Source organism: Panicum virgatum, chromosome 5K (genome assembly GCF_016808335.1).
Source record: "Panicum virgatum strain AP13 chromosome 5K, P.virgatum_v5, whole genome shotgun sequence".
Classification (NCBI taxonomy): Eukaryota; Viridiplantae; Streptophyta; class Magnoliopsida; order Poales; family Poaceae; genus Panicum; species Panicum virgatum.
In genome coordinates, this window is record NC_053140.1 from 22,997,182 (window position 1) to 23,012,154 (window position 14,973).

The 14,973-nt window shown below is 47.9% G+C and overlaps 1 protein-coding gene and 1 long non-coding RNA gene across 2 annotated transcripts; one reads left to right on the forward strand and one right to left on the reverse strand.

Moving 5' to 3' along the window:
* Positions 1-10,260: 10,260 nt before the first annotated feature.
* On the forward strand, positions 10,261-10,978 carry LOC120709464. Its single transcript, XM_039995107.1, has 2 exons — positions 10,261-10,626; positions 10,740-10,978. The coding sequence occupies exons 1-2, from the start codon at positions 10,263-10,265 to the stop codon at positions 10,793-10,795; spliced, it is 420 nt and encodes a 139-aa protein (XP_039851041.1). The 5' UTR covers positions 10,261-10,262; the 3' UTR covers positions 10,796-10,978.
* A 2,082-nt stretch (positions 10,979-13,060) lies between these two features.
* LOC120709465 lies at positions 13,061-13,326 on the reverse strand. The gene is made up of 2 exons (XR_005689681.1): positions 13,294-13,326; positions 13,061-13,209 (listed from the first exon to the last, which is right to left on the reverse strand). It is a non-coding gene; the product is annotated as an uncharacterized LOC120709465 (long non-coding RNA).
* Positions 13,327-14,973: the final 1,647 nt, after the last annotated feature.

Here is a 14,973-nt window from a genome sequence, read left to right on the forward strand (position 1 = left end):
AAACCATAAAGAGCTTTCTGAAGTTTATAAACACGGTTTGGAAACTTGGGATTTTCAAAACCAGGGGGTTGCTTCACATAAACCTCTTCTTCGATAAAACCATTCAAGAAGGCAGATTTAACATCCATTTGGAAAACCTTAAAACCCTTGGAAGCAGCAAATGCAAGAAAGATTCGAATAGCTTCCAATCGAGCAACATGGGCAAAAGTTTCCTCAAAATCAATACCCTCTTTTTGGCAAAACCCCTGGGCAACAAGACGAGCCTTGTTCCGAACAACCAAACCATCCTCACCCTGCTTGTTTTTGAAAACCCACTTCGTTCCGATGGGATTACAAGCAGGTGGAGGCTCGACTAAAACCCAAACTTGGTTTCTTTCAAAATTTTCAAGTTCCTCATGCATGGCATTGACCCAATTAGAATCAGAAAGAGCGTGTCCAATATCTTTGGGCTCAAAAGAGGAAACAAACACTGAATGAGCAAAGCCAGCGATACTTGTTACCTTGGACCTGGTGACTCACTCGTTGAGATCACCTAGCATCTGTTGAGGTGGATGACGACGCTGAATGTGTCGCGGTGCTTCCTGTGTCGAAGTCGCCTCCTCCTCAACCAAAACTGGTGTCTCCTTAGGTGCAGCTGGTGAAGCCTGAGTCACCTCCTTGAACAGCCCTCGGGAAGTAGACGTAGTCGGGTCGGGGCCGTCGTCATCGTCCGAGCTCGTGGCAGAGATAGCTGGGTCCATAGCACGCGTGGTAGTCTCAGCGTCGCCATCTGCAGCTTCCTCCTCCTCATCTTCAAAGATGGAGGTGCCGAGCTCATCATCTCCTGCAACTTAAAAGACAGAAGAATTGCACGGTGCAGTCTCGTCGAAAGTGAATTCACAAGTCCCTCTGACGATGTTAGTATCAATAATTAGCACACGGTACGCTCTAGAGTGAGAAGCATAACTGAGACAAATACCGTCAGACGAGCGAGACTCAAACTTATCAAGATTTCCATCTTTTAGCACAAAGCACCGGCAACCGAAAACTCTGAGATGGTCAACACGGGGCTGGCGTCCAAACCGCAACTCATAAGAAGTCCTGTGCATCAAAGCACGCAAGAAAATGCGGTTGGACACGTAACAAGCGGTGTTAACCGCCTCAGCCCAGTATTTGCGAGGAGTCCTATGCTCATCGAGCATCGTCCTTGCCATCTCAACCAGCGTCCGATTCTTCCGCTCTACAACTCCATTCTGCTGTGGAGTGTAGGGAGAAGAATACTGGTGTTCGAGCCCTTGATCACTGCAAAAGGCATCAAAATGAGTGTTTTTGAATTCTGTGCCATTGTCACTGCAGATCGCTCTCATGGCCTGGGGTAACTCGTTTTTCAACCTCAAGATCAAGTCTCGAACAAACTCGAAAGCCTCATCCTTGGTTCTCATGATAAAGGCCCAAGAATAGCAAGAAAAGTTGTCCACGATCACAAGAACGTACCACTTCCCACCAACAGACATCACCCGAGAAGGACCGACAGTGTCCATGTGTAGCAACTCTCCAGGGTGAGAGGTCATCACCTGATTAACAGGTGGATGTGAAGTAGCAATCATCTTCCCGTGGTGACACGGATGGCAAACAAGGTCCTTTTCAAACTTCAATTTGGGCAATCCTCGGATCAGGCCAAGTGAGCTCAGTCTCGACAACAAGTCAAAGCTCAAATGTCCAAGTCTCCTATGCCACTTCCACAGATCAGAAGAAGGACCAGCCATCAAGCAACGAGAAGGGCCAAGAGGAGTTCCAGAGAAGTCAACCAAGAAAACCCGATCGCGAGGTGTAATCCGGCAAACCAAATCTCCCCTGGAATCCAGAACACGCGAACAACCCTCCTTGAAGCGAACCTCAAACCCCTCATCAAAAAGTTGCGAAACAGAGAGCAAATTAAAGCCAAGATTCGAAACCAAAGCAACTTCTCTTAGGGTAAACCGATCAGAAACTCAAACAGCGCCAAGTTCACGTACCTTTCCTCTTCCATTATCCCCGAACACAATGTACTCCTTTGAGCGCATCGGGGTGAGGCTGGAGAACCATTTGTCATTTCCGGTCATGTGGCGCGAACAACCGGAGTCCATGATCCACCTGTTCTCCAAGCCTCCGACCTGCACATCAGTAGTGAGACAAAGGGTGAGCAAATGTCTCAACACTAGGGTTAGCAAAGTGAGAAGCAAACCAGTGTCGAGCTATTTGCTCTACAGAAGGGTTAGCAAACCCAGACAAAGCGTATCCCCCGTCCCGTCTACCGGATGACTGACGAACACCACCGCGACGAAAGCGTGGAGCCTCAAAACCTCCTCCAAAGCCTCGGTCCCGTGGTCCATAGCCGTACTGAAAACGACCAGGAGCACGGCCGGCAAAGCGACCACCCGCTGGAGCACGGTAACCACCACCGTCTCCCTGACCTCCACCTACACGGCGCGCCCTAGCATCTTGCCTACCACCACGCCGAGAACGTCCATGCACCCGAGCAGAGTACATGTCCGTGTTCCGTCTCTCCTGCTCTCTTCTCACAGCCCGCTTCCTCCTGAAGCAAAACTCCTCCAGGTGACCTTCCCTATCACAGAACTTGCAGTGGTACCTCACCTCACGCTTGGGAGGTGGAGGCCTAGCCTGCGGACTGGGAGAAGCAGCCCTCTTCTTCTGGGCAACCTGGGCTGTGGCAGCAGGGAGCGTGTCGAGGGGATTCCTCAGCGCATTGGGCTTTGGAACCCAAACCTGCTTCTGCGGAGGTGCTTTCGGTGGTTCTTTAAGCACACCATCCGCGGGGTCAACAAGTGAAGGCTGCGTGCTCGTGCTAGCCCTCTTCTTCTGGGCAACCTGGGCTGTGGCAGCAGGGAGCATGTCGAGGGGATTCCTCAGCTCATTGGGCTTTGGAACCCAAACCTGCTTCTGTGGAGGGGCTCTAGGTGGTTCTTTCAGCACACCATTCACGGGGTCAACACAGTAAGGCTGCGTGCTCTTGCTAGCAGTGTTCAGAGCACTAGAAACTCCAGCAGCCTTGCCTATCTTACCATACAACCTGTCAAAGTCTGACTTCGTGTAGGTGTAACCGACCCCAAAACCATCACCACGCTTGAACTGCTTGATCATCATGCCCAACTGCGGCTCACTAGCAGAAACCAACTAATAATCGCCCTAAGATATGTATTCTCATTCTCCAAGTTGGCTTTCTCTACCGCAAGACTATAAAGATCAGAAATCAAACCAGGGCAAACAGAGCAGTCAATAGGTGGGCTAGACTCCACGACCTTAGATTTCCCCAAAGACTTAATCAAGGCGTTCTTCTCGTCTAGCTCCGACCTAAGCGTGGGACAAAACTTGCAAGCACCAAGCAAAACTGGCCTAGACTTCATCTCCTCTAGCTCGCACACAATAGTAGCAAACATAGACTGCAACGAAGCAGGATCAGACTTGAAGATAGGACACTCATCACATTCAAGCACATCACTAACAATGGGAGCGTCCTTGATAAGTTCAAGCTCATGCTTGGCCTTGGCTAGCTCGTGAGACACATCAGAAAGCGAAGTCTTAGCAACATCTAAGCTCGCGACATTCTCATCATGCTTGGCACAGGGAGCAACAAGATCGTTCATGTGAGATATGCAGCCAGCGCACTCATCCTCACCAGATTTCTCCCTAGCACAAGCCAGCTCAGCCCTAAACTTTCTACGCTCTCTAGCTGCTTCCTTAAGCAGCCTCTTCTGGTTGTCGAGAGCGGCGTACAACTCTCTAACCTCAGTATCTAGCAGGTCAATTGTGGAGTTTACCTCTGAATCGCTCTCGGATCTAGGAGAAGAGTCGTCGTGCGTCGGTGTAGCATGTCCACCTGGAGACGCACGCACACCATTGGCCTCACCCGCCATGGTGCAGAAGCTCTTGCACCGACCGGCCGCCAAGCAAAGGTCGATGAAGCTGGTGGATTCCTTGTCCCGCTTCTTCTTCTTCTTGTCGTCGTCGTCGGAGGTCGGGGAAGAAGAGCGGTCAGTGTCGGAGCTCTTGTCGAGGTCGCTGAGCTGCGCCAGGAAAGCCTTCTCCCGCTTCTTGGCCTTGTACTGGAAGCGCTTCTTGAGTGACTCCTTGTCGAAGCATCCTCCCCGGTCACGACTGCGGTGCTTGTGGCGCCGACGCTCCTTGTTGGAGCCTCCCTCGTCGCGGTCACGGTGGCAGTAGTAGTCAAAGTGGTTGTTCTGGCCACCGCCGGACTTCTTGGGGCAATCGGCGATGAAGTGGTTCAAATCGCCGTAGTTGTAGCACCCGGGGTTCTTCTTCCTCTGCATGTTGTGGTAGATGCGCTGGAACTTGCTGATGAGGAGGCACAAGTCGTCGTCGCCCAGCGTCTCCAGCTGCTCATCTGAAACAGAAGGCAAAGAGGCAAGAGAAAAGCCAAGAGCAGAGTTAGCGTTAGAGCTCGATCCACCTAGGCCAGTCACAAGAGCGATGCTCTTGGAAGGAGGGACACCATTGAGCTGGGCTCGTGTCTGGTTATCTACCTCCGTGGCCTTGAGCTTGCTGAAAAGCTCGTTCACGGTCAGAGTCTCATAGCTTGCAGACTCGATGATCGTGTTCACCTTGAGATCCCACACAGAGCGATCAAGTGCGTAGATCAACTTGAGGGCCTTCTCGTGCTCTGTGTAGTCAAGGGTACCAGTAGATCTATTCGCACTGACTTTGTTCACAATCGATTGAAACCGACTGAACATGTCGCCAATGCTCTCACCCGGCCCCTGTGTGAAGTTCTCGTATTCACGCCGGTGAGTCTCGAACAGTCTGGCCTTGACCTGAGGTGTACCCTCGTGGTAGTTCTCAAGGCACGTCCAAACCTTGTGGGCTTTCCTGAAAACCCTAGACGCGTGAGAACTCCACACGAGAAACACCAGCGAACAAGGCATTGACGGCCTTGGCGTTAGCCTCGTGTTGGGTCACCTGAAGAGGAGTGGTCCGAACAGCCAGCACCTCGTAAAGCTAGTTCTGGGTAATCTCCCAAACATCGGCTCCCATGCTTTGCAAGAAGGCACGCATGCGAACCTTCCAATAAGCATAGTCCTCGCCGGAAAACACGGGGATCTTCCCAAGACTCGCCATGGTCGCCAAATGGTTTTCGAACCGGTTAAGGTACGGAAAACCTCAACCGAGCTCTGATACCAATTGAGGGAACGAAGCCGGCGACCAGAGGGGGGGTGAATGGGAGCCGATCAAAATTTCTTCCGAAATCGATTCGTCGGCCTATATCCCAAAATCACCGTAATCCCTCACACCTAGGATATGAGAGAGTAGCTATGGACTAGCTATCTCTAAGCAACAACGCCCTAGGAAGCTAAGCGGAAGCAAAACGAGGTGAATCGAAGAACTCTCGATCAGGGACCGGTCAGACCGGTATAGCACCCTGGTCAGATCGGCCTAACTGGTCAGACCGGTGGTAGAGACCGGTCAGACCGGTCTCACCCAGAAAAGCCCGTGAACAAGACTTCAAACGATGAAACTCGAGTAAACGAAGTCCAAATCCAACGAAACTTGGAGGATACCTCCGCAACTATCCTGCGAACATATCCCCAAGAGATCTTTCCCTAAAAATTGAAGAATTGTGAGAATTCAAGGGAAGATCAAGAAGGATTGGGGTTTTCTCAAAAACTCAAGAACTTCAATTCTGAAGAGCTCGCGATTCCAGAGGGTTTGGGACGAGGCTAGAAGCACGGGAATCACTTCAAAGAGCTCGAAGGACCGTCACGATCATGTGCACCAAAAACGAAACAAAAATTCATCACAAGAGAGCACAAAAAGGACGGGATTGGATTGATTCAACAGCCCAGAGGGCACAAGGAGGGTAGGGCCTCCTTTCCCAATCAAATCCAATACAAAGTCTCACAAACTCATAATCAAATCCTACTCTAAAGAGAAGAACAGGGAGAGAGACACAGGGGCGGTGGCCCGGGAGGAACAGAGGCGTCCACGAACATATTACAAAAGCTGCGATTAACCTAACACAAGTGAAGGGGTATTTATACCCGCGGGACCGGTCAGACTGGTTCTATGGACCAGTCAGACCGGTGCCAGGGATCGGTCAGACCGGTTGGTCTGCAGCATCCCCTGTACACGATCTCATCTGACGGCTGAGGTTCTTTCTTCGGAACGAAGTCTTCTCCACGATGCCGCCATCTTGATGAAGATCTGGTCCATGGTTTTGGAAGGTCCGTGAAACCCGGGTAGATGGCCGGTTTTGAGAAAACCGCCAAAACTCCATGCGCGGGAAGATTCGCGCCTCCACGCCGTGGCCCTAGACGCCGTTCCCGCCTTGGCCTTCTGACGGCCCTAAACGCCGCCCAACGCCCGTCACCTCCTCGCTCGCAGCGAGGCCCTAGACGCCATCGACGCCCGTCGCCTCCGTCAGTCCCGAGACTGACGCCTGTGTCTCCACGACTTGGCGTCTTCAACCGCCGTCCACCTCCTTGGTTTTGAGGCGCAAACCAAGAAACCCGCCTTCCGTCGCCGCTTGTGCCCTCGACCGAGGAGTTGACGCCACAGCTGCCGCCCGGCCTGAGCTCCTCCACGGCAACTCTCCGTCGACACTCGACGCCCGTGTACCTGCAATCCAAAGACCAATCGCACGATCACACCGCACGGTTGACAATTCACTCATCGCAAGCAGGATAGAGTACTCAACATTCCTCAACTTTTACAGTACATGTACTTGAAAGATTTGTGTACCTATGCATCTATAATCATTTGAAACAGTTCAGCACAACTAACCCGCTCCAATCTATTTCCAACTCTCTCTAAGCGTGAGATTGGTGGGATGCCCAATTTTCTTGATCCAATAACCTTTGCTAGACTAGCAACAAGGAGTTGATGAGTTGTTCGATCTCCATAAGGCAACCAGTCTTGCAAACCACCAAATATGACTATGAAGTTTTGCTTGGTTCAACAAAAACATAAAGTCCAAAACCAAAGTCTGAAGAAATACCAGTGCCCAATGGGACATATACTACAGATTTAGAGCCTGTGTCGTTCCAAAATTTACAGTCTTGTCTGTGACTATGATTTTACTACTGCTAGGAAAACCTCCTTTTGGACGCAAAGAGATTTTCAGAGTTCTATGACAAGTAGCAATCTTTTGCCTTCGTTAGAGTTTGACAATGATTTTGATGTTTCATTGCACATCCTTGTGTTGCAGCTAGCTCATAATCTGTAAAATCATAATATTGCAAGGACGAAGGGCGTACCCAGTGCCGTAGGCTTCCCGCACTGTGCGGGGTCTAGGGAAGAGTATCTTTAAGCGCTAGGCTTACCTGCATAATATGCAGAGGCTGGGGCTCGAACCTAGGATCTTTCGGTTATAGACGGTAGGCTCTACCGCTGCACCAAGGACAACATCAGAGAAATGGCCACGTACGAACTCTTTAATCCTTGCAGACATGTGCCGATTCTTGGATGGACCAACAATTGAGAGGACCACCAATTCTTCAGAACCACGAGGTTGCGCAAGCATGCAGTTACCCCGCAAGATACGCACGTTCTTAAGGATGGGGATACAGGAGAGGGTTGTTGGAAATAAATATTTCAGTTAAGATATTGTGATCTTCACTATTAAGGAAGCGTTTAAACCATCTAAACGCGATTAAGAAAACCTAATGATATAACCCTAATGGGATGTGATCAGCAGGCCCATTAGGCCCGTTTCCAGAGGCTGGCCCCCAGCCCCACAGTGCCTATAAATATAAGGTCGTGGTTAGCACCTTAATCAACCCATTCACGTCATTCTAAAACCCTAGCCACCGCTAGTCTGATCGCTAAAGGCACTGGAGGGGTTTGGAAGGCCAAGCACTCCCATTTGGCGCCCGAAGGACGCCGATTCGCCGCTGCATCTCCTACACCGACAAGAACGCCTACTTCCTCTACGGGTCAGGCGTAAATGGCTGCTGCAACTGCTAACGCTGGTATAATGTTTACCAATTTATTCCGCATTAGATTGATTTGTCATGAACTAGGTTATGTTAAGATCTTGGGTTATTAGCCTCTAATGTTTAAGCCTGGCTAATTCTAACAATCGGTATCATGAGCCATCTTAACCTAGTCATGCATGGTCAATTTTTTTTGTTTGAGCCATGTTTATGCCTCTGATTTTCGTCGGTTTAAGATGCAATTAGATCCTGCATAATGACTTTTATGTGTTAATCATGCGTGATTAGATCTAAATCATGGTTAATTATGTTTCTGATCACGAGATTAGATCTAATCTAATTCGGTTTAGGTCAAGTTTAAGATTAATCTTGATCTGTTTATGAGTTAAGTATCGGATTAGATGCAATCATGCCTGAGTAATGAATCAATTTAAGTTAATGTCATGATTAAAACAAGTAATTAAGGTTAGGGTTTAAGTTTGCTGACTGTTTTCCCCAATTTATGCCTCTGTTAAGTTAATTTCCGCGAAATTAGATCCAAACTCATGAGATTGGATGCATCAGTAAGCATTAAGAAGGAGGGGAAAACGCAATTTTCAGATCGGATTATGAAATCCCCAAATCCCGTGATGAACCCTAACCCTAACCCTAAGATTGAATCTTACCTGGTGACCATGAGTTGGTTCACTGAGAATAAGCAAGCACCGTCACGGCGCATGAGGAGGGTAGCCGTCACCCGCGCATGAGGCGGCGGCCGCGCGGGGACGAGTTCGCCCCACCAGCACTGGGTGCGCGGTGCCCCTGGCACGCGCTCCGGCGCATGAGAGCCAGGCGGCGGGCGGCCCGAGCGCGTGAAGGGGAGCGGCCGGCAGCTCAGGGGCCAGCAAGCGGCGGCCGGGCGTGCGTCCCGTGGCGCGTGGCACGCCAGGAGGGGCGCCGGCGCTCAGGCGCACGCTGGCCCGACGCAGACGCGCTCTGCTGCCGCGCGTGGGCGCCAGCAGCGGCCTGCAGGGCCCGCGTGGCGGCCGGCTGACTCGAGCCGCGGAGCGGCAGGCGCAGCCCGCGCATGCTGCTGTGGGGCACGAGCCCCAGGTGGCGTCCAGGCCCCAGTGGGCGCTCCACAAGCGGCCTGCAAGGCCGCGCCCCAAGGTGAGCGGAGCGGCGGCTTGCTGCTGCGGTCTGAGGAAGAGCGAAGGAAGAGTGAGGGGAGTTAGGGCACCCTCCAACAGCCGGCTCCTTTATATATATATGCTAGATCAGTTATCAGCCATCCGATCGTAACGAACGGCTGAGATTGTTCCGCATTAGGGTTTCGCGGGTTGGGCCGAATTGGGCCGGTGGCAGCTTAATGGGCCGCGCGCATGGGATGTTTTTGGGCTTGTTTCATGAGTTTTAGCCCAGTTTAATGTTTAAAGCCTTTTCTTTTACTGTTTCTTATGTTTTAAGCTCAATTTAATTGCTGTTATGTTTAAAGGCTTTAATTATTTCTGTTGCACTTATTAATTACCAGCATTATATTTATTTAATTTTTCCATGAGTTATGTAAATGCTTTTAATTATATTTTAATTGCATTTATTCACTGAAAATTATGTTCATCCACCATAAGCAATTAAGATGCACTCTATTTAAATGGAACCATCGGGAAGTTTATTTAGAGCACTTGTAATTAATTCTGACCATCGTTGATTTAATTACGAGTTTTAATGATAAATTTCGTTTGTTTTCCCCATCGGTGATGCAAATTGAAATTTATGTATGATTTTAATCAGACCATCGTAGGGTTAATTTCATACTTCTTATGCGCATCTTAATTGTGAGTTTAATTAAGTTATTATTCTCATGATTTTCAGTGAACACAGTGACGGGCTACCTGAAGTCCATTGAGCCCCTAAATGGCACCAACTACCCCAGCTAGTATAAAGATGTTCAGGTGGCCATTGCTGTGTGCGAGTATGATCTCGCCTTACGTCAAGACAAGCCAGCAGAGCCCACTGATCCCAATGGTGATCGTACTGCCATTGAGAAGTGGGAGAGATCAGACAGGATGGCCAACATGATCATTAAGAACACGATCACTCCGGCCATCTGTGGTGCTATTCCTGATAAGGACAAGGATGGTAATGATCTGAGCGCCAAGGCATACCTTGCCAAGGTGGAGGAGAACTTTAAGAGTTCTTCCAAGACTTATGCTAGCACCCTGATCATGAAGATGCTGACTTCACAGTATGATGGGCAAAGTGGAATCAGGGAGCACATTATGAGCATGTGTGACATGGCAAATAAGCTGAAGACACTGGATATGGCTATCTCTGATGGTTTTCTGGTGACACTTCATCATGACTTCTCTGCCAGCACAGTACAGTCCCTTCAAAATAAGCTACAACACTCAGAAGGCGACTTGGAGCATGGCTGAGCTCATTAGCTACTGTGTTGAGGAAGAAGAAAGGCAGAAAGCTGAAAGGATGAAGGATGCTGTCAACATGGTCAGCGAGCGCTTTGGGCGTGTTAGCATGAGCAACACTCCTAAGCATCAGGCTGAATCTGGCAGTAGCAGGCAGCATAAGAGAAAGTTTAAGGGTCATAAGAGCAAGGCCGTGTCACATAAGAAGACCTCTAATGAGAGGCTATGCAAGTTCTGCAAGTCACCTAAACATGAGCAGAAGGATTGCCATGGATTTAAGGAGTGGCTTAAGAACAAAGGTACAATTACTGATTATGTATCTTTTATTGATGAATCATTCTTAGTGAATTTTTCTCCCAATACTTGGTGGATTGACTCAGGTGCCACTGTGCACATTTCCAATTCACTGCAGGTATTCAGTTCGATCCAAACTATAAGAGAGGGGGAGCGAAGTCTAAGAGTGGCTGATGGCAATGAAGTGAAGGTTGAAGGCATTGGGAGCTTCAATTTGGAGTTACCAGGCGGCTTCAACCTTAGTTTGCATGATGTTCTTTATGTTCCCAGTTTGAAGAGAAACCTTATTTCAGTTTCGCGTTTAGATAAGTCGGGACATATTTGTGAGTTTGGCAACTCTATGTGCAACATTAAATTTCATAATTTAAGTGTGGGCCTTGGTCATTTGCAAGGCGATCTTTATTTGCTCTCTCTTGATAAAGTTTATTCTGCAATGAATGTGGATGATGTATCGCATAAGCGTAAGCGTGATGATGAGACTTCTTCGAAATTGTGGCATTGTCGTTTGGGCCACATTTCGAGGGGGAGAATTGAGCGTCTCATAAGAGAAGAGATACTCCATTCATTAGATCTCTCAGAATTAGATCAACAATGCGTTGATTGTATTAAGGGGAAATTCGCTAAGACAATTAAGAAAGGAGCTACTCGGAGTTCGGGCCTATTAGAAATAATTCATACTGATATTTGTGGCCCGTTCCCAGTAAAGTCTGTTGATGGTTTTGACTCGTTCATTACCTTCACAGATGACTTCTCTCGTTATGGTTATATTTACCCCATTCGTGATCGATCCGAGTCATTAGATAAATTCAAAATATTCAAGGCTGAAGTGGAAAATCAGCATAATGTCACTATTAAATTAGTGAGATCGGATCGAGGTGGTGAATATTATGGGAGACATGCTCCATTCGGCCAAGTACCTGGACCATTCGCTAATTATCTTGAAGAGAATGGTATAAAGGCCCAGTACAGTATGCCGGGCGAACCACAGCAAAACGGAGTTGCTGAGCGTCGTAACCGTACACTGATGGACATGGTACGTAGCATGCTTAGTTATTCTACTTTGTCTGTGGAGCTGTGGATGGAAGCATTAAAAACAGCTGCACACATACTTAATCGTGTTCCTTCCAAATCCGTGTCAAAAACACCTTATGAGTTGTGGTTTGGGAAGAAACCATCGCTTAATTATTTGCGTGTGTGGGGCTGTCCAGCCGAAGCTAAGTTATTTAATCCACAGCAAAAGAAATTAGATGATAAGACGGTGAGCTGCTATTTCATTGGATACCCTGATAAGTCTAAGGGATATCGATTCTACTGTCCTGATCGTTTCACTAAGTTCGTTGAGACCAGGCAGGCTGTATTCCTAGAGGATGCAGGAATCAGTGGGAGCTTTCCGAGGAGGGAAATAAATCTTGAAGAAATACGGGCTGAGCTTCCCATCCCGGTGATTCAAGAAATAGTAACACCTCAGTTAGTGCCGCTGTTCGTTCCTTCCGTTCAGAGTACACCATCTGTTCAGATTACGCCTCCTGTTCAGAGTACTAGCGCTGCTCCGCCTGTTGAAGTAGCTCCTGAGCCTGCGAGCGAACAACAAGCTGAGCAAATAGCGCCTAATGCTGAGGTTGAGAACCCTGTCGAGGTGCCTCAGACTGCACCTCAACCAGCACCTCAGCCTGTTGAACCATTAAGAAGATCACAGCGGGCTAGGAAACAGACAGTTTTCCCTGATTGTGAAACATACTTAAGTGAAGACATGTATGATATTGGGAAAGCTGATGATCCTAACTCATTTAGAGAGGCAGTATCATGTGAGAACTCTGCCAAATGGGTTGAGGCCATGGAAGAAGAGCTTAAGTCCATGAGTTCCAATGATGTTTGGGATCTGGTAGATATTCCTAATGGAGTCAAACCAGTAGGCTGTAAATGGGTCTACAAGACTAAACGTGATTATAAAGGGAATGTCGAACGATTCAAAGCAAGGCTTGTAGCCAAAGGTTTTACACAAAAGGAAGGGGTTGATTATAATGAAACTTTCTCCCCTGTGTCTAAGAAAGATTCATTCAGAATCGTTATGGCGCTAGTGGCTCATTATGACTTAGAGCTACATCAGATGGATGTCAAAACTGCGTTCCTTAATGGTGACTTGGATGAGACCATCTTCATGGCACAACCGGAAGGTTTTGTTGTGAAGGGCAAGGAACATTTGGGATGCAGACTTAAGAAATCCATTTACGGGCTTAAGCAAGCGTCAAGACAGTGGAACCTTAAATTCGATCAAGTGATTAAGAAATTCGGATTTAAGGAGAATGACGTGGATAATTGTATCTACACTAAGATAAAGGGTGATAAAGTTATAATTCTAGTGCTTTATGTGGATGATATCCTATTAGCGAGCAGTGATAAGCGTATGCTGCATGAGACAAAGGGATTTCTTTCATCCAATTTTGATATGAAAGATCTTGGTGAAGCCTCTTATGTTCTGGGCATTGAGATACACCGAGATAGGACCAAAGGAGTACTAGGATTGTCTCAAAAAGCATATATTGAGAAAATGCTTAAGAGATTTAATATGGATAAGAGTAAGGCCACACCTGTTCCATTAGCAAAGGGCGGTAAGTTCAGTGAAGCCCAATGTCCTAAGAACCAATTGGAATCAGATGAGATGAAGGACATACCTTATGCTTCAGCTGTCGGAAGCCTGATGTATGCATTTGCTACCGGAATGTTTGGAAGATATCAGAAAAATCCCGGAAAGGTCCACTGGGTTGGTGTCAAGAAGGCATTACGTTACTGCCAAGTCACTAAAGACTTCATGCTCACATACAGAAGATCAGATAACCTTGAAGTTGTGGGTTATACTGATGCTGACTTTGCTGGATGTGTGGATAGTAGGAAATCTACATCAGGATATATCTACATGTTAGCTGGTGGAGCTATATCATGGAAAAGCTCTAAGCAAAGTTTAGTTGCAGCGTCGACGATGCAAGCTGAGTTTGTGGCATGCTATGAAGCAACTGGACAGGCTGTTTGGCTTAAGAATTTTATTCCGGGCCTCAAGGTAATTGACAGCATTACGGAACCTATAACGTTATACTGCGATAATCAGTCTGAAGTATTCTTTTCGAGTAACAACAAGTCAAGTGGTGCTTCCAAACACATTGACCTTAAATATCGTGTTGTGAAAGAAAGATGCCAGGATCGAACCATTAAGATTGAGCACATAAGAACTAATTCTATGTTAGCGGATCCGCTCACTAAAGGCTTACCACCGAACGTGTTTAAGCAGCACGTTACTAATATGGGTTTGGTGGATAGTCTTTAGGTCCTGGTTTAGGGCCATTATGACTCCCAACTAACGAATAAGCATTCTACCGAGGTGTTTCAGTGAGACTGTGGGTAATGGGGTCCCAGTAGTGCATCAAGCTACTGACGACGCATTGGTCCGGTACTTTCTGTTACTACTAAGGGTGAACATTAGTATGACACAAACATTAGCCTTAACCGTTCGATCAAGTGGGAGAATGTTGGAAATAAATATTTCAGTTAAGATATTGTGATTTTCACTATTAAGGAAGCGTTTAAACCATCTAAACGCGATTAAGGAAACCTAATGATATAACCCTAATGGGCTGTGATCAGCAGGCCCATTAGGCCCGTTTCCAGAGGCTGGCCCCCAGCCCCACAGTGCCTATAAATATAAGGTCGTGGTTAGCACCTTAATCAACCCATTCACGTCATTCTAAAACCCTAGCCACCGCTAGTCTGATCGCTAAAGGCACTGGAGGGGTTTGGAAGGCCAAGCACTCCCATTTGGCGCCCGAAGGACGCCGATTCGCCGCTGCATCTCCTACACCGACAAGAACGCCTACTTCCTCTACGGATCAGGCGTAAATGGCTGCTGCAACTGCTAACGCTGGTATAATGTTTACCAATTTATTCCGCATTAGATTGATTTGTCATGAACTAGGTTATGTTAAGATCTTGGGTTATTAGCCTCTAATGTTTAAGCCTGGCTAATTCTAACAAGGGTACCTCATGAAGGACATGTCCGACTCATTCAGATCGACAGTCATGGAGCTCAATCTGTCAAGTGCCTCTTGTAGTTGTTCTAAGAAGTGTGCAGTTCTTTGACTTGAGAAACAGGGACCCTTTGCAGAGGGAGGGTACCTTGAATATATAGGGACATGAAGAGACTCCCAGCTTGATCTTTGTTGTCAGCATAGTGAGGTTGGTACCTGAAGATGTCGAGCGTGTAATAGCTTCGGTGCATGGTGTCTCCCAGCACACCCAGCTGCTGGAGCATGGCTTGATTTGTGATGTGCCATACCATAGCCTCCTCGATGATGACCTGTGCC

Excerpts from the sequence above, each read along its gene's own strand:
- LOC120709464 (XM_039995107.1), top strand. The coding sequence starts at position 10,263 with ATGACTTCTCTGCCAGCACAGTACAGTCCCTTCAAAATAAGCTACAAC. Across the intron at positions 10,627-10,739 it reads GGAGTGGCTTAAGAACAAAG|GTATTCAGTTCGATCCAAAC; the intron begins GTACAATTACTG and ends AATTCACTGCAG.